General features: G+C 45.5%; 2 protein-coding genes across 2 annotated transcripts in view; one reads left to right on the forward strand and one right to left on the reverse strand.

Moving 5' to 3' along the window:
• ALG13 (ALG13 UDP-N-acetylglucosaminyltransferase subunit) overlaps positions 1 to 21,394 on the reverse strand; it is a 75,852-nt gene extending 54,458 nt beyond the window's left edge. Inside the window, exons 1-5 of the mRNA XM_038747700.1 lie at positions 21,307 to 21,394; positions 16,641 to 16,803; positions 11,729 to 11,867; positions 7,987 to 8,099; positions 310 to 420 (exon numbers count right to left, since the gene is read on the reverse strand). Of these exons, the coding sequence (XP_038603628.1) occupies positions 310 to 420; positions 7,987 to 8,099; positions 11,729 to 11,867; positions 16,641 to 16,803; positions 21,307 to 21,387 (607 nt within the window). The 5' untranslated portion in view covers positions 21,388 to 21,394. The remainder of the gene's footprint in view (positions 1 to 309; positions 421 to 7,986; positions 8,100 to 11,728; positions 11,868 to 16,640; positions 16,804 to 21,306) is intronic.
• DCX (doublecortin) overlaps positions 610 to 27,043 on the forward strand; it is a 197,497-nt gene continuing 171,063 nt past the window's right edge. Inside the window, exons 1-2 of the mRNA XM_038747772.1 lie at positions 610 to 654; positions 25,042 to 25,145. The gene's annotated coding sequence lies outside the window, so the exon portion shown is untranslated. The remainder of the gene's footprint in view (positions 655 to 25,041; positions 25,146 to 27,043) is intronic.

Below are 27,043 nucleotides of genomic sequence, written 5' to 3' on the forward strand. Positions count from 1 at the left end.
AGTGATAATAAATCACTCTATAAATAGAAGGGGGAGGCAGACAACAAAACATATTGACAAAGTAAAATAAATAGGATAAATATGTACAAATAAAATAGAGTGATAATAAATCACTCTATGAATAGAAGGGGGAGGCAGACAACTAAACATATTGACAAAGTAAAATAAATAGGATAAATATGTACAAATAAAATAGAGTGATAATAAATGGAGTGGTAGCCCCGCCCTCCTAGCGGCATGCGGGCCCTTAGCCCCGCCCACTCCGATGGCACGAGGGCGACTGGCCCCGCCCCCTTAGTGGCGCGCGACCCGTAACCACGCCCACCTGACGCACGCAGGCCCTTAGCCCCGCCCACTCCAGGTGCACGAGGGCGACTGGCCCCGCCCTCTTAGCGGCACGCGACCCGTAGCCCCGCCCACCTGCGGCACGCGGACCCTTAGCCCCGCCAATTCCGCGCGCGCGAGGGCGATTGGCCCCGCCCCCTGGCGGTGCGCGAGCCCTTAGCCCCGCCCCCTGGGCGGTGCGCAGGCGCCTGGCCCCGCCCACCCGACTGTACTTAAAGGTCATGACCCCGCCCTCCCGGGCCCAGCGCGCCTCCACAGCGACCCCGAGCGGCCGCCAGGAGCATCGCCGGCCTGGTCAGCTCAGCTGAGGTGAGAGGCTTCAATCATTATTATTATTATTATTATTAGTGCGGTATTTGTTAAGCGCTTACTACGTGCCAAGCACTGTTCTAAACGTTGGGGGGGATACTGTGAGCCCACTGTTGGGTAGGGACTGTATATGTTGCCAACTTGTACTTCCCAAGCGCTTAGTCCAGTGCTCTGCACACAGTAAGTGCTCAATCATCATCAATCATCAATCGTATTTATTGAGCGCTTACTATGTGCAGGGCACTGTACTAAGCGCTTGGGAAGTACAAATTGGCAACATATAGATACAATCCCTACCCAACAGTGGGCTCACAGTCTAAAAGACCCCAAATTCCTCTCGGAAGAATGCTCTACTTACACACTGAAAGTCATGTTGGTTTTCCTTCATAAACGACACACAGGCCTTCCTGACTTCCATGTGATGGATCTGGCAGCAGAACAGCTACAGGAGAGGAGATCAACCAGCAATAATAATAATAATAATAAATATGATTGATTGATACAAGGTAATTAGGTTGTCCCACGGGGGGGGCTCACAGGCTTCATCCCCGTTTTACAGATGAGGTCACTGAGGCCCAGAGAATCAATCTAATCATATTTATAATCATCATCAATCGTATTGAGCGCTTACTATGTGCAGAGCACTGTACTGAGCGCTTGGGAAGTACAAATTGGCAACATATAGAGACGGTCCCTACCCAACAGCGGGCTCACAGTCTAGAAGGGGGAGACAGAGAACAAAACCAAACATACTAACAAAATAAAATAAATAGGATAGATATGTACAAGTAAAATAAATAAATAGAGTAATAAATATGTACAAACATATATACAGGTGCTGTGGGGAAGGGAAGGAGGAGCACTTACTGTGTGCAGAGCACTGTACTAAGCGCTTGGGAAGTACAAGTTGGCAACATATAGAGACAGTCCGGTGAAGTGACTTGCCCAAGGTCAAACAGCTAGGTGGACTGCCTCTCTATGTTGCCAACTTGTATTTCCCAAGCGCTCAGTACAGGCCTCTGCACACAGTAAGCGCTCAATAAATACAATTGATTGATTGAGCTGGAATTAGAACCCCCGACCTTTGACTCCCAAGCCCGGGCTCCTTCCACTGAGCCACGCTGCCTCTCATAATGGCATTTATTAAGCGCTTACTATGTGCAAAGCACTGTTCTGAGCGCTGGGGAGGTTACAAGCTGCTCAGGTTGTCCCATGGGGGGGCTCACAGTCTTCATCCCCGTTTTACAGATGAGGGAACTGAGGCCCAGAGGCCTTAAAGCAGTCAATCGCCTTGCCCCTTCCTACCTAGACTGTGTGTGGGCAGGGAATGTGTCTGATATTATATCATACTTTTCCAAGCACTTAGTGCAGTGCTTTGCACACAATAAGCGCTCAATAAATACAATTAATAATAATGGTCATGACCACAGCCACCCCAGTGGGTTGATGTTTTCTGCTACAGGTTTTTAAATAAAGGGAAGGTGGGGATTTACTTGAAAGGGAGGGCCAGCCTCTTGCTTCAATCCTCTTTAAGGTGATCTATTATGTGTCTATTTGTACATATTTATTATTCTATTTATTTTCTTTATGATGTGTATCGATAATTCTATAGATCTATTCCGATGGTATTGACGCCTGTCTGTTTTGTTGTCTGTCTCCCCCTTCTAGACTGTGAGCCCGTTGTTGGGTAGGGAATGTGTCTGATATTATATCATACTTTTCCAAGCACTTAGTGCAGTGCTTTGCACACAATAAGCGCTCAATAAATACAATTAATAATAATGGTCATGACCACAGCCACCCCAGTTGGTTGATGTTTTCTGCTACAGGTTTTTAAATAAAGGGAAGATGGGGTTTACTTGAAAGGGAGGGCCAGCCTCTTGCTTCAATCCTCTTTAAGGTGATCTATTATGTGTCTATTTGTACATATTTATTATTCTATTTATTTTCTTTATGATGTGTATCTACAATTCTATAGATCTATTCTGATGGTATTGACGCCTGTCTGTTTTGTTGTCTGTCTCCCCCTTCTAGACTGTGAGCCCGTTGTTGGGTAGGGAATGTGTCTGATATTATATCATACTTTTCCAAGCACTTAGTGCAGTGCTTTGCACACAATAAGCGCTCAATAAATACAATTAATAATAATGGCCATGACCACAGCCACCCCAGTGGGTTGATGTTTTCTGCGACAGGTTTTTAAATAAAGGGAAGATGGGGATTTACTTGAAAGGGAGGGCCAGCCTCTTGCTTCCATCCTCTTTAAGGTGATCTATTATGTGTCTATTTGTACATATTTGTTATTCTATTTATTTTCTTTATGATGTGTATCTATCTATAATTCTATAGATCTATTCCGGTGGTATTGACGCCTGTCTACTTTGTTTTGTTGTCTGTCTCCCCCTTCTAGACTGTGAGCCCGTTGTTGGGTAGGGGTTGTCTCTATCTGTTGCCAAATTGTACTTCCCAAGTGCTTAGTACAGTGCTCTGCACACAGTAAGCGCTCAGAAAATATGATTGAATGAGTGAATCCTGCTTCTTGCAGCGTGACAACTGCAGATGCCTTGCAGGATTTGGCTACAGGCTGGATAAAACTGTTTGATAACTGAGATTACCCCCATCTGTGTTCCCCAACTGTTAATGAGCCCCCGTTGGACAACCGGGTCACCTTGTAACCTCCCCAGCGCTTGGAACAGTGCTTTGCACATAGTAAGCGCTTAATAAACGCCATCAGTATTATTATTATTAAAAGCTGTGGAGCGAATATCAAATGCCCAAAATTCAAATATCCAAACACATAGAGGATGCAGAAGGGAGAGGAAGCCAGGGAAAAGAGGGCTTAATTAGGGAAGGTCTCTAGACCAGGAGAAACACCAGAAGCAACAAATCACCTGTATATATGTTTGTCCATATTTATTACTCTATTTATTTTACTTGTACGTATCTATTCTATTTATTTTATTTTGTTAGTATGTTTGGTTTTGTTCTCTGTCTCCCCCTTTTAGACTGTGAGCCCAATGTTGGGTAGGGGCTGTCTCTATATGTTGCCAATTTGTACTTCCCAAGCGCTTAGTACAGTGCTCTGCACATAGTAAGCGCTCAATAAATATGATTATGTTTGTCCGTATTTATTACTCTATTTTACTTGTACATATCTATTCTATTTATTTTATTTTGTTAGTATGTTAGGTTTTGTTCTCTGTCTCCCCCTTCTAGACTGTGAGCCCGCTGTTGGGTAGGGACCGTCTCTATATGTTGCCAACTTGGACTTCCCAAGCGCTTAGTACAGTGCTCTGCACATAGTAAGTGCTCAATAAATATGATTGATTATGTTTGTACATATTTATTACTCCTTATTTTACTTGTACATATCTATTCTATTTTATTTTGTTAGTATGTTTGGTTTTGTTCTCTGTCTTCCCCTTCTAGACTGGGAGCCCGCTGTTGGGGAGGGACCGTCTCTATACGGTGCCAACTTGGACTTCCCAAGCGCTTAGTACAGTGCTCTGCACACAATAGGGGCTCAATAAATACGATTGATTAATGAGGAGTGTATAGAAGGTACAGTTAGAAATCATGAACACAGTAGGCCAACAGGTGAATTCCTGGATTGGAATTTAGTGCTATTTACCCAATTATATTGATGGCTTTGGGGCTGGGAAGGAACCCGTAAAGGGCAAGCGTAAAATAACTCCAGAAATTATTCATTCGAGTACTTTCTCTGTGCATGGCACTTACTGAGCGTGTGGGAGAGTCCAGTCCAGTAAAGCTGGTGGACACAATCAATCAATCGTATTGATTGAGTGCTTGCTGTGTGCAGAGCACTGTACTAAGCGCTTGGAAAGTACAAGGTGGCAACATATAGAGACGGTCCCTACCCAACAGTGGGCTCACAGTCTAAAAGGGGGAGACAGAGAACAAAACCAAACATATTAACAAAATAAAATAAAATAGATAGGTACAACGCCTGCCCTTAAGTTTACAAGCTAGTGGGGAAAATTAATTGAAGTCTGGCTTGAGGTTGGAGCCCTTGGAGCTGTGTCACAGTGAAGCAGTATGGCCCAGTGGATAGAGCATGAGCCCAGGAGGCAGAAGGACCTGGGTTCGAATCCCCACCCCTCCAATTGTCTGCAGTGTGATCTCGGGCAAGCCACGTTACTTCTCCGTGACTCAGCTACCTCATCTGTAAAATGGGGATTAAGATTGCGAGCCCCAGGCAGGACACGAACCGTGTCCAACCGGATTAGTCTGTATCTAACCCAGAGTACTGGGCACATAGTGAGCGCTTAACAAATACCATTCATTCATTCATTCATTCATTCAATCGTATTTATTGAGCGCTTACCGTGTGCAGAGCGCTGGACGAAGCGCTTGGGAAGTCCAAGTTGGGAACATATAGAGACGGTCCCTACCCAACAGCGGGCTCACAGTCTAGAAGGGGGAGACAGACAACAAAACATATTAACAGAATAAAATAAATAGAATAAATATGTACAAGTGAAATAAATCAATAGAGTAATAAATATGTACAAACATATATACATGTGCTGTGGGGAAGGGAAGGAGGGATGGTGAGGGGGAGGAGGGGGAGAGGAAATATAAAAAAGTGTTGCATTGCTCTGGAGTGGAATAAGTGAAGCCTGGGGCTCGATGTTGGGAAGCAGCGTGGCTCAGGGGGAAAGAGCCTGGGCTTTGGAGTCAGAGGTCATGGGTTCAAATCCCGGCTCTGCCAGTTGTCAGCTGTGTGACTTTGGGCCAGTCACTTCACTTCTCTGGGCCTCAGTTACCTCATCTGTGAAATGGGGATGAAGACTGTGAGCACCCTGTGGGACAACCTGATCACCTTGTAACTTCCCCAGCGCTTAGAACAGTGTTTTGCACATAGTAAGCGCTTAATAAAATGCCATTATTATTAGTATTAGTATTAGTATTATGATGTTGTGTTGGGCTTCCTGCTGGGTGGCCTTGGTGTCCTGAGGCAGGGGGATGGCTGAGATCAATCCATCGTATTTATTGAGTGGGGAAGCAGCGTGGCTCAGTGGAAAGAGCCCGGGCTTTGGAGTCAGAGGTCATGGGTTCAAATCCCGGCTCCGCCACCTGTCAGCTGTGTGACTTTGGGCAAGTCACTTCACTTCTCTGGGCCTCATCTGTCAAATGGGGATGAAGACTGTGAGCCCCCCGTGGGACAACCTGATCACCCTGTAACCTCCCCAGTGCTTAGAAGTGCTTTGCACATAGTAAGCGCTTAATAAATGCCATTATTATTATTTATTGAGCACCTACTATGTGCAGAGCACTGTACTAAGCGCTTGGGAGAGTACAGTGTAACAATAAACAGATACGGTTCCTGCCCCCAATGAGCTCAGTTTCTAGATATATAAATCTAAATCAGTAGATTACCACATAGTGAGCACTTAACAAATGCCATTATTATTATTTATTGAGCACCTACTATGTGCAGAGCACTGTACTAAGCGCTTGGGAGAGTAACAATAAACAGACACGGTTCCTGCCCCCAATGAGCTCAGTTTCTAGACATATAAATCTAAATAAATAGCTTACCAATATGTACACAAGCGCTGGGGGGATGAATAAAGGGAGCAGGATGGGGTGATGCAGAAAGAAGTGGGAGAAGAGGAAAAGGAGGGCTTAGTTGGGGAACGCTATCTCGCCAACCACCTGGCTGGTGGTGTCAGCTGTTTTTTTCAGTGAGCCCTATGTCAGGGGTTTCTAATCAGTCAATCAGTGGTATTTACTGAGCACCTAATGGGTGCAGAAGTCAGTAGTTGGGTGAGTACAACACAACAGAGTTGGCAGAAAAGGTTCCCTGCCCACCTTTCTAGCTAGAGAAGAATGGGTGATTCATTCATTCATTCAAGTGTATTTATTCATCATCAGTCGTATTTATTGAGCGCTTACTGTGTGCAGAGCACTGGACTAAGCGCTTGGGTGATGGTCTCTGCCTGCCCACTTCTAGCCCTGCTCAACTCAATCAATCAATCGTATTTATTGAGCGCTTACTGTGTGCAGAGCACTGGACTAAGCGCTTGGGTGATGGTCTCTGCCTGCCCACTTCTAGCCCTGCTCAGCTCAATCAGTCGTATTTATTGAGCGCTTACTGTGCGCAGAGCACTGGACTAAGCGCTTGGGTGATGGTCTCTGCCTGTCCACTTCTAGCCCTGCTCAGCTCAATCAATCAATTGTATTTATTGAGCGCTTACTGTGTGCAGAGCTCTGTACTAAGCGCTTGGGAAGTACAAGTTGGCAACATATAGAGACGGTCCCTCCCCAACAGTGGGCTCACAGTCTAGAAGGGGGAGACAGAGAACAAAACCAAACATACTAACAAAATAAAATAAATTGAATAGACATGTACAAGTAAAATAGAGTAATGAATATGTACAAACATATATACATAAAGCTCCTACCTCTCCCCACCCTCAGCACTTTCTACTTTTCCCCCGACTCCTCTCACCTTCTGCTTCTCACTTTAGTCATCATCATCATCATCGATCGTATTTATTGAGCGCTTACTGTGTGCAGAGCACTGTACTAAGCGCTTGGGAAGTACAAGTTGGCAACATATAGAGACAGTCCCACCCAACAGTGGGCTCACAGTCTAGAAGGGGGAGACAGAGAATGAAACCAAACATACTAACAAAATAAAATAAATACAATAGATATGTACAAGTATAATAGAGTAATAAATATGTACAAACATATATACATAAAGCTCCTACCTCTCCCCACCCTCAGCAATTTCTACTTTTTCCCCTGACTCCTCTCACCTTCTGCTTCTCACTTTAGTCATCATCAATCGTATTTATTGAGCGCTTACTGTGTGCAGAGCACTGTACTAAGCGCTTGGGAAGTGCAAGTTGGCAACATATAGAGACGGTCCCTCCCCAACAGTGGGCTCACAGTCTAGAAGGGGGAGACAGAGAACAAAACCAAACGTACTAACAAAATAAAATAAATAGAATAGATATGTACAAGTAAAATAGAGAAATAAATATATACATAAAGCTCCTACCTCTCCCCACCCTCAGCACTTTCTACTTTTCCCCCCGACTCCTCTCACCTTCTGCTTCTCACTTTAGCCCACTATGTGCTGTGGGAAAGAGCCTCATCGCTCGTCAATCCCTTTATAATGTAACCATTTCCTTACGATACTTTAAATTTGGAACGACACACAGTCCCACCGTAAGCAGTCCACACCGCAACCGTAAAGTCTGCTTCCATTTTATTCATGCAGTTAAACACGTATATATACATAGGCGCTATACAGATGTCTTCGAAGATGAGCTCTTGAAAGCTGAGGGATTTGTGTTCATCTGTGAAATCCAACTACCTCATCCAGGAAGGCGGAAAATTTTTCCGGCTGGCCGGCAGGAAAACTCTTCAGGGTTGACGAGTCCATTGTCTTCAGAGTCTCCAGAAGTGTACTGAAACAAAAAAATAAAGACAGAAGCTTGGGACGCGGGATAACTTGCCGTCAGGCATTAAATTCTCTGCTGGACACTCGGTGCCCAGTGACGCAGGTTGGTCTCGTCTCTACGTTCAGACCTCTCCATTAATTTTTACAAGACGAGTGCTTCACGCGGAAAGAGGAATGGTTCTTTTAATTTAACCATCCAAAAGGAAACCATTCCTAAATCAGTGTCACCAAGCATACAGGTTCTCTTTTCCCTCTGCTAGAGCCTCTAAAAGATGCACTCTTTTTAGACTGTGAGCCCACTGTTGGGTAGGGACTGTCTCTAGATGTTGCCAATTTGTACTTCCCAAGCGCTTAGTACAGTGCTCTGCACATAGTAAGCGCTCAATAAATACGATTGATGATGATGCACTCATTCATTCAATCGTATTTATTGAGCGCTTACTGTGTGCAGAGCACTGTACTAAGCGCTTGGGAAGTACAAGCTGGCAACATACGGAGACGGTCCCTACCCAACAGTGGGCTCACAGTCTAGAAGTCTGATTAAGGAAACTATGAAGATTTGATAGCTCTGTACCAGAATGCCTGGTTTAAAACCAATTTGTGAGACATATTAATTAGTATAACATAACGACCATACCGATTTTATTTTGTTAGTACGTTTGGTTTTGTTCTCTGTCTCCCCCTGTGAGCCCACCGCTGGGTAGGGACTGTCTCTATATGTTGCCAACTTGGACTTCCCAAGCGCTTAGTACAGTGCTCTGCACACAGTAAGCGCTCAATAAATACGATTGATGATGATGACCTCGTGCTTAACAAGATTTCTAAACCCTCTTTGGACCATTCCCACTTTTTTTTTTTTCTTTTGATTGGCATCTGTTAAGCACTTACTATGCGCCAGACACTGTACTAAGTGCTGGGGTGGATACAAGTGAATCAGGTTGGGCACAGTCCACGTCCCACATGGGGCTCGGTCTTACAGATGAGGAAACTGAGGCATGAAGAAGTGAAGTGACCTGCCCTTTCCCCCCCTCTCTGCAAAAGCAGCAATCAGTGGAATGTATTGAGAACATGCTTTGCACATAGTAAGCACTGAATAAATGCCATTATTATTACTATTATTGTTGTGGATCACTTTACTATGTGTAAACTTTGCTACTTTACTACTAGTACTTTACTACTTTACTACTACTTTACTATCAATCAATCAATCAATCGTATTTATTGAGCGCTTACTATGTGCAGAGCACTGTACTAAGCGCTTGGGAAGTACAAATTGGCATCACATAGAGACAGTCCCTACCCAACAGTGGGCTCACAGTCTAAAAGGGGGAGACAGAGAACAGAACCAAACACACCAACAAAATAAAATAAGTAGGATAGAAATGTACAAGTAAAATAAATAAATAAATAAATAAAATAAATAAATACTACTTTACTACTTAGCACTGTACTAAACGCTTGGAGGAATACAATATAACGAAGTTGATGGATACATTCCCTGCCCACAGGAGGTTGTTTGGAAGGCAGCTTTTGAAGGCAATCATGGGCTGAGTTGTTCACGGGCCAGAAGTTTGCAGTCGACAGATGCGGGGCACCACGCTGGGCCAGTTGGGGTGGTCCACAGAAGTGCCTAACCTGATTCCCTCCCCCCCTTTTTTTTTTTAAATGGCATTTATTAAGCGCTTACTATGCGCAAAGCACTGTTCTAAGCGCTGGGGAGTCGACAAGGTGATCAGGTTGTCCCACGTGGGGCTCACAGTCTTAATCCCCCCCTTTTACAGATGAGGTCACTGAGGCCCAGAGAAGCGACTTGCCCAAAGTCACACAGCTGACAAGAGGCGGAGCCGGGGTTTGAACCCATGACCTCTGACTCCAAAGCCCGGGCTCTTTCTACTGAGCTATGCTGCTCCCTTCCGAGGAGCTTGCCAGGAAAACAATTTCCCAGGGAAAAATGGGTGAGGGGGGAGGTGCTGGAAGCCATCTCGGGACTGCTCTAGGCGTGGCCAGGCTCATCCTTGTGCTTCCCCAACCCAGTCCATTTTTTTTTTTAAATGGTTTTTTTTAAGCGCTTACTTGGTGCACGACACTGTACTAAGTGCTGGGGTAGATACGAGCTAATCAGGTTGGACATAGTCCCTGGCCCACGTGGGGCTCACAGTCTTCATCCCCCCCCTTTTAGACTGTGAGCCCACTGTTGGGTAGGGACTGTATATGTTGCCAACTTGTACTTCCCAAGCGCTTAGTACAGTGCTCTGCACACAGTAAGCGCTCAATAAATATGATTGATTGATTTTACGTATGAGGTAACTGAGACACTGAGAAGTGAAGTGCCTTGCCTGAAGGTCACACGGCAGACAAGTGGGAGAGCCAGGATTAGAACCTCTTCCTCCCTTCAAATCCCTACTGAGAGCTCACCTCCTCCAGGAGGCCTTCCCACACTGAGCCCCCTCCTTCCTCTCCCCCTCCTCCCCATCCCTCCCGCCTAACCTCATTCCCCTCCCCACAGCACCTGTATATACGTTTGTACGTATTTATTACTCTAGTTTATTTGTACATATTTATTCTATTTATTTTATTAATATGTTTTGTTGTCTGCCTCCCCCTTCTAGACTGTGAGCCCGCTGTTGGGTAGGGACCGTCTCTATACGTTGCCAACTTGGACTTCCCAAGCGCTTAGTACAGTGCTCTGCACACCGTAAGTGCTCAATAAATACGACTGAATGAATGAACCGAGGTTTTTTTTGACACCCCCGTCCCCACCCCAAGGCCCGTGCTGCGTCCATTAGGCTACATTGCTTCTCTGGAAGCACCGATCCTGTGGAATTTCCCGAGCTTCCACAGGACATTTGTGGATGCAGCCTGAATGTGGGTGTCGCAGGGATACGGATGTATCCCTGTTTCTGAGAAACCCGGCAAACTGAGAGATACCACAGCGAGGAAACTGGGATGGTGAGATGAGCAAGTGCCTAGGAATACATCCTCACGGAGAGGCAAAAAGAAGGGGGGAAAAATAGTCAAGCTGTGCATAAATGACAGTAGCCACCCTAACATGAAATTGATCAAAAACATTTTTAAAGCATGAAATACCTGAGACCTGTTTTTTTTTCCAGACATTTACTCATCGTGTAGTTTTAGGATTTGGCAAACAGAAACAAGACGAAAATGAGGGCATTTGGTACTTTGGGGTGCTTTAAACTTCTGTCTCCGCCTCGTTTTCACCCTGAAATCCTCAGCCTGTGTGTTGACGAGGGAAGCGTGACAAAACTGAGACTGTCACAAATTTAAAATCGGGCTACAGAGAAGAGAACAGAGAAGCAACATGGCCTAGTGGAGAGGGCATGGGCCGGAACGAGGCACGGCGAGGAGGTTAGCGGCAGAGGAGCGGAGGGTGCGGGATGGGCTGGAGAAGGAGAGAAGGGAGGTGAGGTAGGAGGGGGCGAGGGGATGGACAGCCTTCGAGAGTGGGGATAGTAAGCATTCAACAAATACTATTTTTAAAAATAATTTTTTATGTGTTCTTAAGTTTCCAATGATGCTTCCTTTTTAAATAGTTCTTGAATAGATGCCCTGAAAGATCCTGGTTATGTTGTAAATGATCCCGGGCGTTTCTTTGTGGGAGTTTGGATCTGATTCTACCTGCAAGTGCAGTAGAAGAGATGCCCCTCTTGGTGCAGTTTCTGGGCCAGCTCCAACTGGTGGTTGTCCATCAGCTTGTCATTTATAACCACCACTAAAGGTTTCTTCGCCTCGAGGATCTCCAAACAGCTCCCTGCACCTACAAAAAAAACCCCCAAACATGACCAGAATCCACAGAGACCACCACGCCACGCTGTCTAATCTCACGGCAAAAATCATCATCAATCGTATTTATTGAGCGCTTACTGTGTGCAGAGCACTGGACTAAGCGCTTGGGAAGTCCGAACTGGCAACATATAGAGACAGTCCCTACCCAACAGTGGGCTCACAGTCTAAAAGGGGGAGACAAAACCAAACATACTACAATCAATCAATCGTATTTATTGAGCGCTTACTATGTGCAGAGCACTGTACTAAGCACTTGGGAAGTACAAATTGGCAACATATAGAGACAGGCCCTACCCAACAGTGGGCTCACAGTCTAAAAGGGGGAGACAAAACCAAACATACTACAATCAATCAATCAATCGTATTTATTGAGCGCTTACTATGTGCAGAGCACTGTACTAAGCGCTTGGGAAGTACAAATTGGCAACATATAGAGACAGGCCCTACCCAACAGTGGGCTCACAGTCTAAAATCAATATTTACAAAATAAAATATACTACAAAATAAAATCAAGAAAATCAAAATCAATGAATCAATCGGTGATATTTAATGAGCACTCACAGTGTGCAAAGCACTGGACTACATTCTTGGGAGAGGACAGACAGGGGAAGCTTAGGGGCAGAGCTCTGCTTTGGGTTCATTCCACATCTCCCCCATCTTTCCTCCTTCCCTTCCCCACAGCACCTGTATATATGTACATATGTTTGTACATATTTATTACTCTATATATTTATTTATCTTACTTGTACATATCTATTCTATTTATTTTATTTTGTTAGTATGTTTAGTTTTGTTCTGTCTCCCCCTTCTAGACCGTGAGCCCGCTGTTGGGTAGGGACTGTCTCTGTGTGTTGCCGACTTGTACTTCCCAAGCGCTTAGTCCAGTGCTCTGCACACAGTAAGTGCTCAATAAATACGATTGATTGATTGATCTGAGGAAAGGAGGCGAGTGCAAAAGGGAGTAGGGGGAAAATGCTTTCTTAATCCTTCATCCATCCGATTCAGCAAACTCCAAATGAAGCGCGAGACCAAGAGGATATCAGGTCTAAATGCTAACCCCCAGTTCTGACAGTAACTTGCCTTTGAGCCTAAATACCCCTCTGATTGCCCTGAGATCAATCAATCAATCGTATTTATTGAGCGCTTACTATGTGCAGAGCACCGTACTAAGCGCTTGGGAAGTACAAATTGGCAACACATAGAGACAGTCCCTACCCAACAGTGGGCTCACAGTCTAAAAGGGGGAGACAAAACCAAACATACTACAATCAATCAATCAATCGTATTTATTGAGCGCTTACTATGTGCAGAGCACTGTACTAAGCGCTTGGGAAGTACAAATTGGCAACATATAGAGACAGGCCCTACCCAACAGTGGGCTCACAGTCTAAAATCAATATTTACAAAATAAAATATACTACAAAATAAAATCAAGAAAATCAAAATCAATGAATCAATCGGTGATATTTAATGAGCACTCACAGTGTGCAAAGCACTGGACTACATTCTTGGGAGAGGACAGACAGGGGAAGCTTAGGGGCAGAGCTCTGCTTTGGGTTCATTCCACATCTCCCCCATCTTTCCTCCTTCCCTTCCCCACAGCACCTGTATATATGTACATATGTTTGTACATATTTATTACTCTATATATTTATTTATCTTACTTGTACATATCTATTCTATTTATTTTATTTTGTTAGTATGTTTAGTTTTGTTCTGTCTCCCCCTTCTAGACCGTGAGCCCGCTGTTGGGTAGGGACTGTCTCTATGTGTTGCCGACTTGTACTTCCCAAGCACTTAGTCCAGTGCTCTGCACACAGTAAGTGCTCAATAAATACGATTGATTGATTGATCTGAGGAAAGGAGGCGAGTGCAAAAGGGAGTAGGGGGAAAATGCTTTCTTAATCCTTCATCCATCCGATTCAGCAAACTCCAAATGAAGCGCGAGACCAAGAGGATATCAGGTCTAAATGCTAACCCCCAGTTCTGACAGTAACTTGCCTTTGAGCCTAAATACCCCTCTGATTGCCCTGAGATCAATCAATCAATCAATCGTATTTATTGAGCGCTTACTATGTGCAGAGCACTGTACTAAGCGCTTGGGAAGTACAAATTGGCAACACATAGAGACAGTCCCTACCCAACAGTGGGCTCACAGTCTAAAAGGGGGAGTTCACACTGCCTGTCGTTCTCCCCGAGTCTCCCTTAGAAATCCAGGAATATTCCGAGAGCCGGACTTCCCGCAGGACCCCACGGATGAGAAGGATTTCCACTGTTAGCCCTTCAAGTGCAGTCCTTCTGAGACTGTGAGCGGCGGCGTGAAGGACTGTCGGATTAGAGGGAGGGAATTTCATGGCCAGAGGCACGACGTGGGGTCGGTGGTGATACAGGAGAGGTGGAGGCCCAGAGAGAAGGTTAGAATTAGAGGGGCCAAATGTGCAGGCTGGGTTATATTAGGAGAAGAGAAGAGTGAGGAAGGAGGGGGCAATGAGGTGGAGTGCTTTCATCATCATCAATCGTATTTATTGAGCGCTTACTATGTGCAGAGCACATAGTACAAATTGGTAACACATAGAGACAGTCCCTACCCAACAGTGGGCTCACAGTCTAAAAGGGGGAGACGGAGAACAAAACCAAACATACCAACGAAATAAATGGGGAGGAGTTTTTGTTTGACGCGGAGGTGGATTACGCCGATACCACGGGCTAAGCAGATCAAACCGGACACGGAAGCCTGTGAAAAACTGAGGGAAGAACAGTAAGTAGGGGAGCAAATATTCTGGGAAGGATGGGAGGCAGCGAGGCGCTGGGGAAAAAGGACACGGTCAGGAATTAGCCGCGGTCCCTGTCCCTCTGGGGCTCCTAAACTAGAAAGATGAATGGCTCCTGCCAACCTCCCTCCAGGATGAGTTGCGTTTGGGTGTCTACAACTGGAGTGTCTAAAATTCTCCCCATCCCCACAGCACCTGTATATATGTATATATGTTTGTACGTATTTATTACTCTATATGTACATGTTTATTCTATTTATTTTATTAATATGTTTGGTTTTGTTCTCTGTCTCCCCGTTCTAGACTGTGAGCCCACTGTTGGGTCGGGACCGTCTCTCTATGTTGCCAACTTGGACTTCCCAAGCGCTTAGTACAGTGCTCTGCACACAGTAAGCGCTCAATAAATACAACTGAATGAATGAATGGGCTTATTTTGTTACTATGTTTTGTTCTCTGTCTCCCCGTTCTAGACTGTGAGCCCACTGTTGGGTCGGGCCCGTCTCTCTATGTTGCCAACTTGGACTTCCCAAGCGCTTAGTACAGTGCTCTGCACACAGTAAGCGCTCAATATGAACGAATGAACGAATGAATGGGCAAACACTGGAGTTTTTTGAGGAGCAAGGTGACATGTCCTGAATTTTTTTTTGGAGAAAAATGATCCGGGCGGCAGAGTGAAGTATGGACTGGAGTGGGGAGAGACAGGAGGCGGGGAGGTCAGCAAGGAGGCTGATGCAGTAATCTAGGTGGGATAAGATGAGTGATTTTTTTATCAGTGTGGTAGCAGTTTGGAAGGGGGGCAGTTTAGGCGGATTTTAGCGATGTCGAGAAGGTGGGACCAGTAGGATTTAGGAAGAGTTGTAATACCTGCCTCTCCTGACCTCACGAGGATATGTAAGGACAAGAAGAGTAAAGCAGTGGGAAAGCACTTAGTACCAATAAAAGCACTGAAGCAATTCAAGGCTTCCCCCGTTCTCCTGGAACGTGGGGATTGCATTCTTGTAAAATTCCGTGTTCAGGAAAACTGGCACCGTGGTACTTTTCTGTTCCAACATTGTGCCCAGGGACCCTAGTTTGTTCTGTCATAATGGTAATAATGATATGTAAGTGCTTACTACGTGCCAGGCACTGTACTAAGCACTGGGGTGCTATATGTTGCCAACTTGTACTTCCCAAGCGCTTAGTACAGTGCTCTGCACACAGGAAGCGCTCAATAAATACGATTGATTGATTGGGGTGGATACGAGCAAACTGGGTTGGACACAGTCCCTGTCCTACATGGGGCTCACAGTCTCGATCCCCATTTTGCAGATGAGGTAACTGAGGCACCAATAAATACGATTGATTGGGGTGGATACGAGCAAACTGGGTTGGACACAGTCCCTGTCCTACATGGGGCTCACAGTCTCGATCCCCATTTTGCAGATGAGGTAACTGAGGCACAGGGAAGTTACGTGACTGCCCAAGGTCACACAGCAGACCAGTGGCAGAGGCAGGATTTTGGTTGATTGATTGGGGTGGATACGAGCAAACTGGGTTGGATACAGTCCCTGTCCTACATGGGGCTCACAGTCTCGATCCCCATTTTGCAGATGAGGTAGCTGAGGCACAGGGAAGTTAAGTGACTGCCCAAGGTCACACAGCAGACAAGTGGCAGAGGCAGGATTAGACGCATGACCTGCTGACTCCCAAGCCTGTGCCTATCAACTAACCACGCGGCGGTCATCCCCGTTCATCCTCCCCAAACCGGACTTGGGTTATCAGGTGGACATTCCCTAACGACATTCCGGCCAAAGGCCACGGCGAAAACACCCACGATGGCGGGAGTGGGTGAGACAGTCGCTCACCAACAAAATCCTCCTTTCGATAAGTGCTTACTTGGTGCCGGGCAATGTACTAAGCGCTGGGGTGGAGACAAGCCAACGTTGGTTTTTCCATTTTCGGAACTTTACGTTTCTCAAGGCGAGAAACCTCACCTGCGTGACTAATGACGAGGTCGGCTTTCTGAATGTCTTCTTTCAGCGAGTCCTTGTACCTGTAAACCTCCAGGGTGAACTCGGCCGAAGCGAAGGGCTCGGGAGCCACTGTCCCTTTCCCAATCTGCAAGACGAGCCGCCTGTAGCCCAGATCCTCAATCGTCTGCAACAGTAGCAAAGCCAACAGTTAGAAAGCGCGTCGATTGCAAAAAAAAATCCTTGTCGGCTGGCAGCAGGGTGAAATGTGGGCTGGAATGAGGAGAGGCCGGAGGCAGGGAGGTCATCAAGGAGGCTGATGCATTAATAATAATAGTAATGGTATTTGTTAAGCGCTTACTATGTGCCAATCACTATTCTAAGCCTTGGGATAGATACAAGTCATTCAGGTTGGGCTCACAGTCTCGATCCTCATTTTACAGGTGAGGTAACCGAGGCCACAGAGAAGTGAAGTGGTTTGCCCGAGGTCACACAGCGGACGTGTGGCACAGCCAGGACTAGAATCCACATCCTCTGACTCCCAAGCTCTTTCCACTAGGTCAAACTGCTTTCTCCGTAATGAGGGCGGGCTGGGATAAGCGCTTGAATTAACGTGGTAGTAATTTGGATGGAGAGGAAACTTGTCACACCCTCCTAGGTGAAGGGAGGAAACCTTAGTCTTCACTGCACCCGTTCCCTTTACCACTCCTAACCCACTACCAGAGGATGAAAATCTGTTATCTGTTGAAAAAATTAACCAAAAGGACCAGCCCTCCAATCAATCAATCAATCAATCGTATTTATTGAGTGCTTACTGTGTGCAGAGCACTGTACTAAGCGCTTGGGAAATACAAGTTGGCAACATACCCAACAGTGGGCTCACAGTTACCCTCCAGGTAACCACTCCTTACTCCCTGGAAATTGTTCCATTTCATTAACACTCTCATTCTGCATTTCTTTAGTGGAACTGGAGGACAGCTAGGTACCATTCTCTGAAGAATTAACTCTCATGAACAAAGAGTATGTTTAATAATTTGCTCCTAGGTCGTCTTCCTCTTTTCAAGTCAAATTCAGTGACAGTGGGAAGTCGCGGTCTAAAGCACGAAACCGTTTATAGATTCAAAGCCATGACTTCGCTGAACGGCGGCTATTCTTTAAAATCCTATTCTGTTGCTCTCTCCCGAGCAATACTGTGCGGCCTGCACACAGTAAGTGCTCAATGAATATTTATTCATTCAGTTGTATTTACTGAGCGCTTACTGTGTGCAGAGCACTGTACTAAGCGCTTGGGAAGTACAAGTTGGCATCATATAGAGGTGGTCCCTACCCAACAATGGGCTCACAGTCTAGAAGGGGGAGACAGACAACAAAACATGTAGACAGGTGTCAGTCGTCAGAACAAATAGAATTAAAGCTAAATGCACATCATTAACAAAATAGAATAGTAAATATGTAGAAGTAAAATAGAGTAATATATCTGTACAAATATATATACAAGTGTTGTGGGGAGGGGAAGGAGGTTGGGCAGGAGGAGATGAAAAAGGGGGCTCAGTGTGGGAAGGCCTCCTGGAGGAGGTGAGCTCTCAGTAGGGCCTTGAAGTGAGTAAGAGAGCTAACTTGACGGATGGGCAGAGGGAGGCCATTCCAGGCCCGGGGGATGACGCGGGCCGGGGGTCGATGGTGGGACAGGCGAGAACGAGGCCCGGTGAGGAGATTAGCGGCGGAGGAGCGGAGGGTGCGGGCTGGGCTGGAGAAGGAGACAAGGGAGGTGAGGTAGGAGGGGGCGAGGGGATGGATGGACAGCCTTGAAGCCCAGGGTGAGCAGTTTCTGCCTGATGCGCAGATTGATTGGTAGCCACTGGAGATTTTTGAGGAGGGGAGTAATATGTCCAGAGCGTTTCTGGACAAAGACAATCCGGGCAGCGGCGTGAAGTATGGATTGAAGTGGGGAGAGACACGAGGATGGGAGATCGGAGAGAAGGCTGGTGCAGTAGTCCAGACGGGATAGGATGAGAGCTTGAACGAGCAGGGTAGCGGTGGGGATGGAGAGGAAAGGGCGGATCTTGGCAATGTTGCGGACCTGAGACCGGCAGGTTTTGGTGACGGCTTGGATGTGAGGGCTGAACGAGAGAGCGGAGTCGAGGATGGCACCAAGGCTGCGGGCTTGGGAGATGGGAAGGATGGTAGTGCTTAATAAATATGATGACTGCACACAGTAAGCGCTCAATAAATACGATTGAATGAATCACCTTGTATCCGCCCAGCACTTAGAACAGTGCTTTGCACATAGTAAGCGCTTAAATTCCATTATTATTATTATAATAATTATTATTATTATTAAAATGGCTTTCCACCATCATTATTATTATTATAAAATGGCTTTAGAGAAGCAGCGTGGCTCAGTGGAAAGAGCCCGGGCTTTGGAGTCAGAGGTCACGGGTTCAAATCCTGGCTCCGCCAATTGCCTGTTGTGTGACCTTGAGCAAGTCACTCAACTTCTCTGTGCCTCAGTTCCTTCATCTGTAAAATGGGGGTTAAGACTGTGAGCCCCCCCGTGGGATAACCTGATCACCTTGTAACCTCCCCAGCGCTTAGAACAGTGCTTTGCACATAGAGCTTAATAAATGCTATCATTATTATTATTATTACAACCTGATGACCTTGTATCTACAACAGTGCTTGGCACATAGTACGCGCTTAACAAATACCAACATTATTATTATTATTAAAATGGGGATTAAGATTGTGGGCCCCACATGTTGCCAACTTGTACTTCCCACGCGCTTAGTCCAGTGCTCTGCACACAGTAAGCGCTCAATAAATACAATTGAATGAATGAATCAATCATATTTATTGAGTGCTTACTGTGTGCAGAGCACTGTACTAAGCGCTTGGGAAGTACAAGTTAGCAACACGTGGGTGCTCTGCACACAGTAAGCGCTCAATAAATACAATTGATTGATTCATTCATTCAATCATATTTATTGAGCGCTTACTGTGTGCAGAGCACTGTACTAAGCGCTTGGGCAGTCCAAGTTGGCAACATATAGAGAGGGTCCCTACCCAACAGTGGGCTCACAGTCTAGAAGGGGGAGACAGAGAACAAAGCATATTAATAAAATAAATAGAATAGATATGTACTAGTAAAATAAATAGGGTAATAAATACATACAGATATATATATATATACATATATACATATATATGCAGGTGTGTATATATACATATATATGCAGGTATGTATATATACATATATATGCAGGTGTGTATATACATACATATGCAGGTGTGTATATACACATATATAGACGTGTATATATATACACACATATATAGACGTATATATACATATATGTATATATATATACACGTCTATATATGTGTGTATATATAGATAGACAGATAGATATACATATCTATGTGCTGTGGGGAAGGGAAGGAGGTAAGGCAGGGGGATGGAGAGGGGGAGGCCAGCACTTAGAACAGTGTTTTGCACACAGTAAGTGCTTAACAAATTCCATTATTCACTATTATTATAACAATTATATTATTGTTATTATTATAAAAAGGCTTCTGATGGGGCTTGAGATCAGCAAACGGCCATCCCAGAGGCCCGTTCGGACTGTGCTAGTTTCCTGGGGGGAAAGGCAGGGTGTGGGGGGGCAGGGATGGCCCAAGGGGTCGCAGAGGATTCTGGGAGTGGGCAAGCGGGGCACAGAGGATTCTGGGAGTGGGCAAGCAGGACGCAGAGGATTCTGGGAATCTTCTAGACTGTGAGCCCACTGTTGGGTAGGGACTGTCTCTATATGTTGCCAACCTGTACTTCCCAAGCGCTTAGTACAGTGTTCTGCACACAGTAAGCGCTCAATAAATACGATTGATTGGGAGTGGGCAAGCAGGACCGGCCAGACACCCACGGATGGATGGGAATGGGGGAGAAGGGGGCAGTGATGGTCCAAGGGGTTGCAGAGGATTCTGGGAGTGGGCAAGCAGGACGCAGAGGATTCTGGGAGTGGGCAAGCAGGACCAGCCAGGCGCCCACAGATGGATGGGAATGGGGGAGAAGGGGGCAGTGATGGCCCAAGGGGTTGCAGAGGATTCTGGGAGTGGGCAAGCAGGACGCAGAGGATTCTGGGAGTGGGCAAGCAGGACGCAGAGGACTCTGGGAGTGGGCAAGCAGGACCGGCCAGGCGCCCACAGATGGATGGGAATGGGGGAGAAGGGGGCAGTGATGGCCCAAGGGGTCGCAGGGGATTCTGGGAGTGGGCAAGCGGGGCGCAGAGGACTCTGGGAGTGGGCAAGCGGGGCGCAGAGGACTCTGGGAGTGGGCAAGCGGGACGCAGAGGATTCTGGGAGTGGGCAAGCAGGACCAGCCAGGCGCTCACAGATGGATGGGAATGGGGGAGAAGGGGGCAGTGATGGCCCAAGGGGTTGCAGGGGATTCTGGGAGTGGGCAAACAGGACGCAGAGGATTCTGGGAGTGGGCAAGCAGGACGCAGAGGATTCTGGGAGTGGGCAAGCGGGACGCAGAGGATTCTGGGAGTGGGCAAGCAGGACCAGCCAGGCGCCCAAGATGGATGGGAATGGGGGAGAAGGAGGCAGTTCCCTGAAGGCAAAGGGGAACCAGTTGGGAACCTGGTGGAGGTAGGAACTTGAGGGGGGGGAGACTGAGGAGGTGTGGGCGGCTCACCCGGACGCCTTCAATGGCGGACAGGCAGGCGACGAGCTCATCGAAACGAGTGGTCCCCACCGTCACGAACACCGACCTCATGGCGCCTGCGCCGCGGGACCGGAAGTGACGTAGCGCCGCCCGCCCGCCGCGGCGGGGGCCGCGCTACCCCGGGCCGGCCACCAGGGGGCGCCGGGGTCCCGCCCATTCATTCATTCATTCATTCTGCAGCGTACTTAGTGAGCGCTCACGGGAGCGCTGTACTGAGCGCTTGGAATGACCGGCTGCTAGAGGGATAGTCATTCATTCATTCAGTCGTATTTATTGAGCGCTTACTGTGTGCAGCCAATCAATCAATCGTATTTATTCTAGACTGTGAGCCCACTGTTGGGTAGGGACTGTCTCCATATGTTGCCAACTTGGACTTCCCAAGCGCTTAGTACAGTGCTCTGCACACGGTAAGCGCTCAATAAATACGATTGATTGATTGAGCGCCTACTGTGTGCAGAGCACTATTTATTGAGCACTTAATAACTGTGTGCAAAGCACTGTACTAAGCACTTCAGAGAGAGTAAGATATAACAAAATGGCAAGCGCTCAATAAATATGATTGATTGAGCGCTTACTGTGTGCAGAGCACTATTTATTGAGCACTTAATAACTGTGTGCAAAGCACTGTGCTAAGCACTTGGGGGAGAGTAAGATATAACAAAATGGCAAGCGCTCAATAAATATGATTTGATTGATTGAGCGCTTACTGTGTGCAGAGCACTATTTATTGAGCACTTAACTGTGTGCAAAGCACTGTACTAATCACTTGGGGGGAGAGTAAGATGTAACGAAATGGCAAGCGCTCAATACGATTGATTTATTTTTTATTGAGCGCTTACTGTGCTTAAGTGCTTAGTGCAGTGCTCTGCACACAGTAAGCGCTCAATAAATACGATTGATTTATTGAGCACTTACTGTGTGCAGAGCACTATTTATTGAGCACTTAATAACTGTGTGCAAAGCACTGTGCTAAGCACTTGGGGGGAGAGTAAGATATAACGAAATGGCAAGCGCTCAATAAATGCGATTGATTGATTGAGCGCTTACTGTGTGCAGAGCACTATTTATTGAGCACTTAATAACTGTGTGCAAAGCACTGTACTAAGCACTTGGGGGAGAGTAAGATATAATGAAATGGCAAGCGCTCAGTACGATTGATTGATTGATTTTATTGAGCACTTACTGTGCTTAAGTGCTTAGTGCAGTGCTCTGCACACAGTAAGTGCTCAATAAATACGATTGATTGATTGATTGAGCACCTACTGTGTGCAGAGCAGTATTTATTAAGCACTTAATAACTGTGTGCAAAGCACTGTACTAAGCACTTGGGGGAGAGTAAGATACAACGAAATGGCAAGCGCTCAATAAATACGATTGATTGAGCGCCTACTGTGTGCAGAGCACTATTTATTAAGCACTTTATAACTGTGCAAAGCACTGTACTAAGCACTTGGGGGAGAGTGAGATATAACGAAATGGCAAGCGCTCAATAAATATGATTGATTGATTGAGCGCTTACTGTGTACAGAGCATTATTTATTGAGCACTTAATAACTGTGCAAAGCACTGCACTAAGCACTTGGGGGGAGAGTAAGATATAACGAAATGGCAAGCGCTCAATAAATACGATTGATTGATTGATTGAGTGCTTACTGTGTGCAGAGCACTATTTATTGAGCACTTAACTGTGTGCAAAGCACTGTACTAAGCACTTTGGGGAGAGTAATATAATGAAATGGCAAGCGCTCAATAAATACGATTGATTGATTGAGCGCTTACTGTGTGCAGAGCACTATTGAGTGCTTAATAACTGTGCAAAACACTGTACTAAGCACTTGGGGGAGAGTAAGATATAACGAAATGGTAAGCACTCAATAAATACAATTGATTGATTGAGCGCTTACTGTGTGCAGAGCACTATTTATTGAGCACTTAATAACTGTGCAAAGCACTGTACTAAGCACTTGGGGGAGAGTAAGATATAACGAAATGGCAAGCGCTCAATAAATACGATTGATTGATTGAGCGCCTACTGTGTGCAGAGCACTATTTATTGAGCACTTAATAACTGTGTGCAAAGCACTGTACTAAGCACTTGAGGGGAGAGTAAGATATAACGAAATGGCAGATTCCTGTCCATAATGAGCTTACTGTCTATGCTACCACCTTGCTACTGAATATCACAGTGCTTTGCACATAGTAAGCGCTTAATAAATGCCATTATAAAAAAAAAATATGGAGAAGAAGCCTGGCCTAGTGGCTAGAGCACAGGCCTAGGAGTCAGAAGGTAATGGGTTCTAATCCCGGCCCCGCCACTTGTCTGCCATATGGCCTTGGGCATGTCACTTCACTTCTCTGTGCCTCAGTTACCCCGTCTGTAAAATGGAGATTGTGAACCCCATGGGGGACAGGGACGGTGTCCAACCTGATTTGCTTAGTAAAGTGCCTGGCGCCTAGTAAGCACTTAAAAATATCACAATTATTATCATTACTAATAATTGGTGGATATAATAATCCTTCTTCTCCCACACGGGGCTCACAGTCGAAGCAGGAGAGGGAAATGGTGTTGAATCCCCATTTTGCAGATGAGGAAACTGAGCCACGGAGTTTTAGTGGTTTGCCCAAGGTCTTGCCCTATTGTCTTTTTATCATCTTGGTCTTGTGTATTGTTTGGGGGTTCGAATTTCATTTTCCTTACGTATCTCTTTTAGACTGTGAGCCCACTGTTGGGTAGGGACTGTCTCTATATGTTGCCAATTTGTACTTCCCAAGCGCTTAGTACAGTGCTCTGCACATAGTAAGCGCTCAATAAATACAATTGATTGATTGATTGATCTCTCACCTCTTGCTTTTCCGCCCCCTTTATTCTGTGGATCATGAGCCCCTGGGAAGTTAGGGCAGTTTTGAATTCTCATCCTTGTATTTTTTTTTTTTCCCATTCCATTCAGTACTTTGCCCACAGGTTCTTAAATACTATTGCCAAAAGAATAATAATAATGATGGCATTTATTAAGCGCTTACTACATGCAAAGCGCTGTTCTAAGCGCTGGGGTCGATACAAGGTGATCAGGTTGTCCCACGGGGGGGCTCACAGTCTTAACCCCCATTTTACAGATGAGGGAACTGAGGCCCAGAGAAATGAAGCGACTTGCCCAAAGTCACACAGTTGACAGTTTCCCCCTCGTCCCCCTCTCCATCCCCCCCATCTTACCTCCTTCCCTTCCCCACAGCACCTGTATATATGTATATATGTTTGTACATATTTATTACTCTATTTATTTTACTTGTACATATCTATTCTATTTATTTTATTTTGTTAGTATGTTTGATTTCGTTTTTTGTCTCCCCCTTTTAGACTGTGAGCCCACTGTTGGGTAGGGACTGTCTCTATATGTTGCCGACTTGTACTTCCCAAGCGCTTAGTACAGTGCTCTGCACATAGTAAGCGCTCAATAAATACGATTGATGATGATGATGACAACTGGCAGAGCCGGGATTTGAACCCGCCACCTCTGACTCCAAAGCCCCTGCTCTTACCACTGAGCCACGCTGCTTCTCAAAACTCCCCGGCATTTATTTATTGCTCTATTCCGACTCTACAGGCTCTCAAGCGCTCAGTACAGTGCTCTGCACACAGTAAGAGCTCAATAAATACGATTGAATAAATGAGTGAATTAACGACTCTTTTTCCTCTTTCTCTTATAGTAAATTCAGAAGTGGAAAGCTCTTCCAATCTCCCCCACAGAAAGATGTTAGAAGAGGACAAGTCTGCAGGTCATTCCCCATGATGATGACGTTCCTGACAAACCGTGAGTGATTTTTTTTTCCCTTTTCTATTGAAACTGTAATTTAATTTTCTATTGAAACTGTAATTCCACCACTGTAATTTTATTGTTTGCTAAGGTGGGTGTTACCTAGGTGCTATCCTAGCACCCCTTCCCTCCAGCTCTGCAGCAGGCTGTGGGAGACACTTCACTTTTGGGAAGAATATCAAAACCTTCCTCCTCCCTATGCAGATGCAATTCAGGGGAATTTAACATCAAATCACTTCCAATCAGTAGCGGAAATGAAAATCAAACCCTTGGAATCACGACTAGTCGTCGTACTGTGGATGGGATGAGTATTTTTCTAGGTCTGAGAGGATCCAGAATTGCGTTTGTCTCGTTTCCCCGTTTTTCCTCACCCATTTTCATTTTTATTTACTGTTGTGATGCATTTGGAAGGGTCACTGAAAAATGAAGGTACATATTCTAGGGCTGAGGGTTTCCGTGTGTCCTGTGGATCTCATAGGATTTTTGTTTGGTTTTTTTTTCTTAATGAAAATTCCAATCCCAAACGCAGTTGGGCCTGTGAACAAAAATTTCCCCAATTAAGCAGCTAATCCCTTGTATATCCTGAGTTGCACTTAGTAAAACTCCTGGTTACTTAGTAACAGTGCTTACTTAGCGCTTAGTACAGTGCTCTGCACATAGTAAACGCTCAATAAATATGATTGATTGGTTACACACATTCAGTGCTAATTGTTTGTGAGGAGGTGAAAAAGATGTAACTGAACTTGATTATGGGAGGATTTGCTACATGAATGGACCATTGATGCTGTTAATTAATGCCCTCCATGCATAAAATGGTCTTTTAGACTGTATATGTTGCCAATACTCTATATGTTGCCAATTTGTACTTCCCAAGCGCTTAGTACAGTGCTCTGCACACAGTAAGCGCTCAATAAATACGATTGATGACGATGAGAATGGTCATAATCTACCCAAATGCAATTGATATTTTATTTATTTTAGGAGACCCTTATCAACGTTGCCCTGATGGCCCTAGAATAGGTTCATGCAGAAGCGACTAAAAGGCCATTTGTGATGGGATAATTTGCAAAACCTGAGGCTTTGTGGAAAGCATTTATCTTCCCCAAGCTGTTCTCTTTACTGATATTTTTGAAAACACAGCAAAAACGTGACGGTATACAAAATACCTTGTGTACAAATATCAGGCAGGCTCGTTGGTTTCCTCTTGTAAACACAGAAACCAATCTACTTTCCATTAGAAGCAGCGTGTCCTAATGGGAAGAGCCCGGGTTTGAGAGTCAGAAGACCTGGGTTCTAATCCCAGCTTTGCCTGTTTCTTGCTATGTGACTTGGGCAAGTCACTTAACTTCTCCATGCCTCAGTTTCCTCGACTGAAAAATGGGGATTTAATAATAATGCTGGCATTTATTAAGCGCTTACTTTCTGTTCTCCCTCGTAGTTAGACTGTGAGCCCCACACGGGACAGGTACTGTGCCCAACCTATTGGACTTATACCTATTCTAGTGCATAGAACAGTGTGCTTAACACATAATAAGCGCTCAACAATTCCCATAAAAATATATTTTTGATTGCTTTCAGAATTGTGACCTGTAGAATAAAATACAGATCCCAGACTGTGGTTGAGAAGGCGGGGATGGGCACAGAAATCGAAATTCTGCGGGAGTTAATCTGGTCTTCATGTGAAGTATTTTATTTAAGAAAGGCTCCAAAAGATGGAGAAGGATGTGTTTTTGTGTAGTTGAGGAGAGGGAAGGAGTTCCAGATGAGAGAGAAGCATGAGAACCTTATCAGTGGTAGGGTGTGTATTGTGAAAAAGTATAAGGTCCTCATAGGCAGGCACACTAATGTTTAATACTAGTATTATACTAGTACTACTAGTACTAGTACTAGTAGTA

Source organism: Tachyglossus aculeatus, chromosome 6 (genome assembly GCF_015852505.1).
Source record: "Tachyglossus aculeatus isolate mTacAcu1 chromosome 6, mTacAcu1.pri, whole genome shotgun sequence".
NCBI lineage: Eukaryota > Metazoa > Chordata > Mammalia > Monotremata > Tachyglossidae > Tachyglossus > Tachyglossus aculeatus.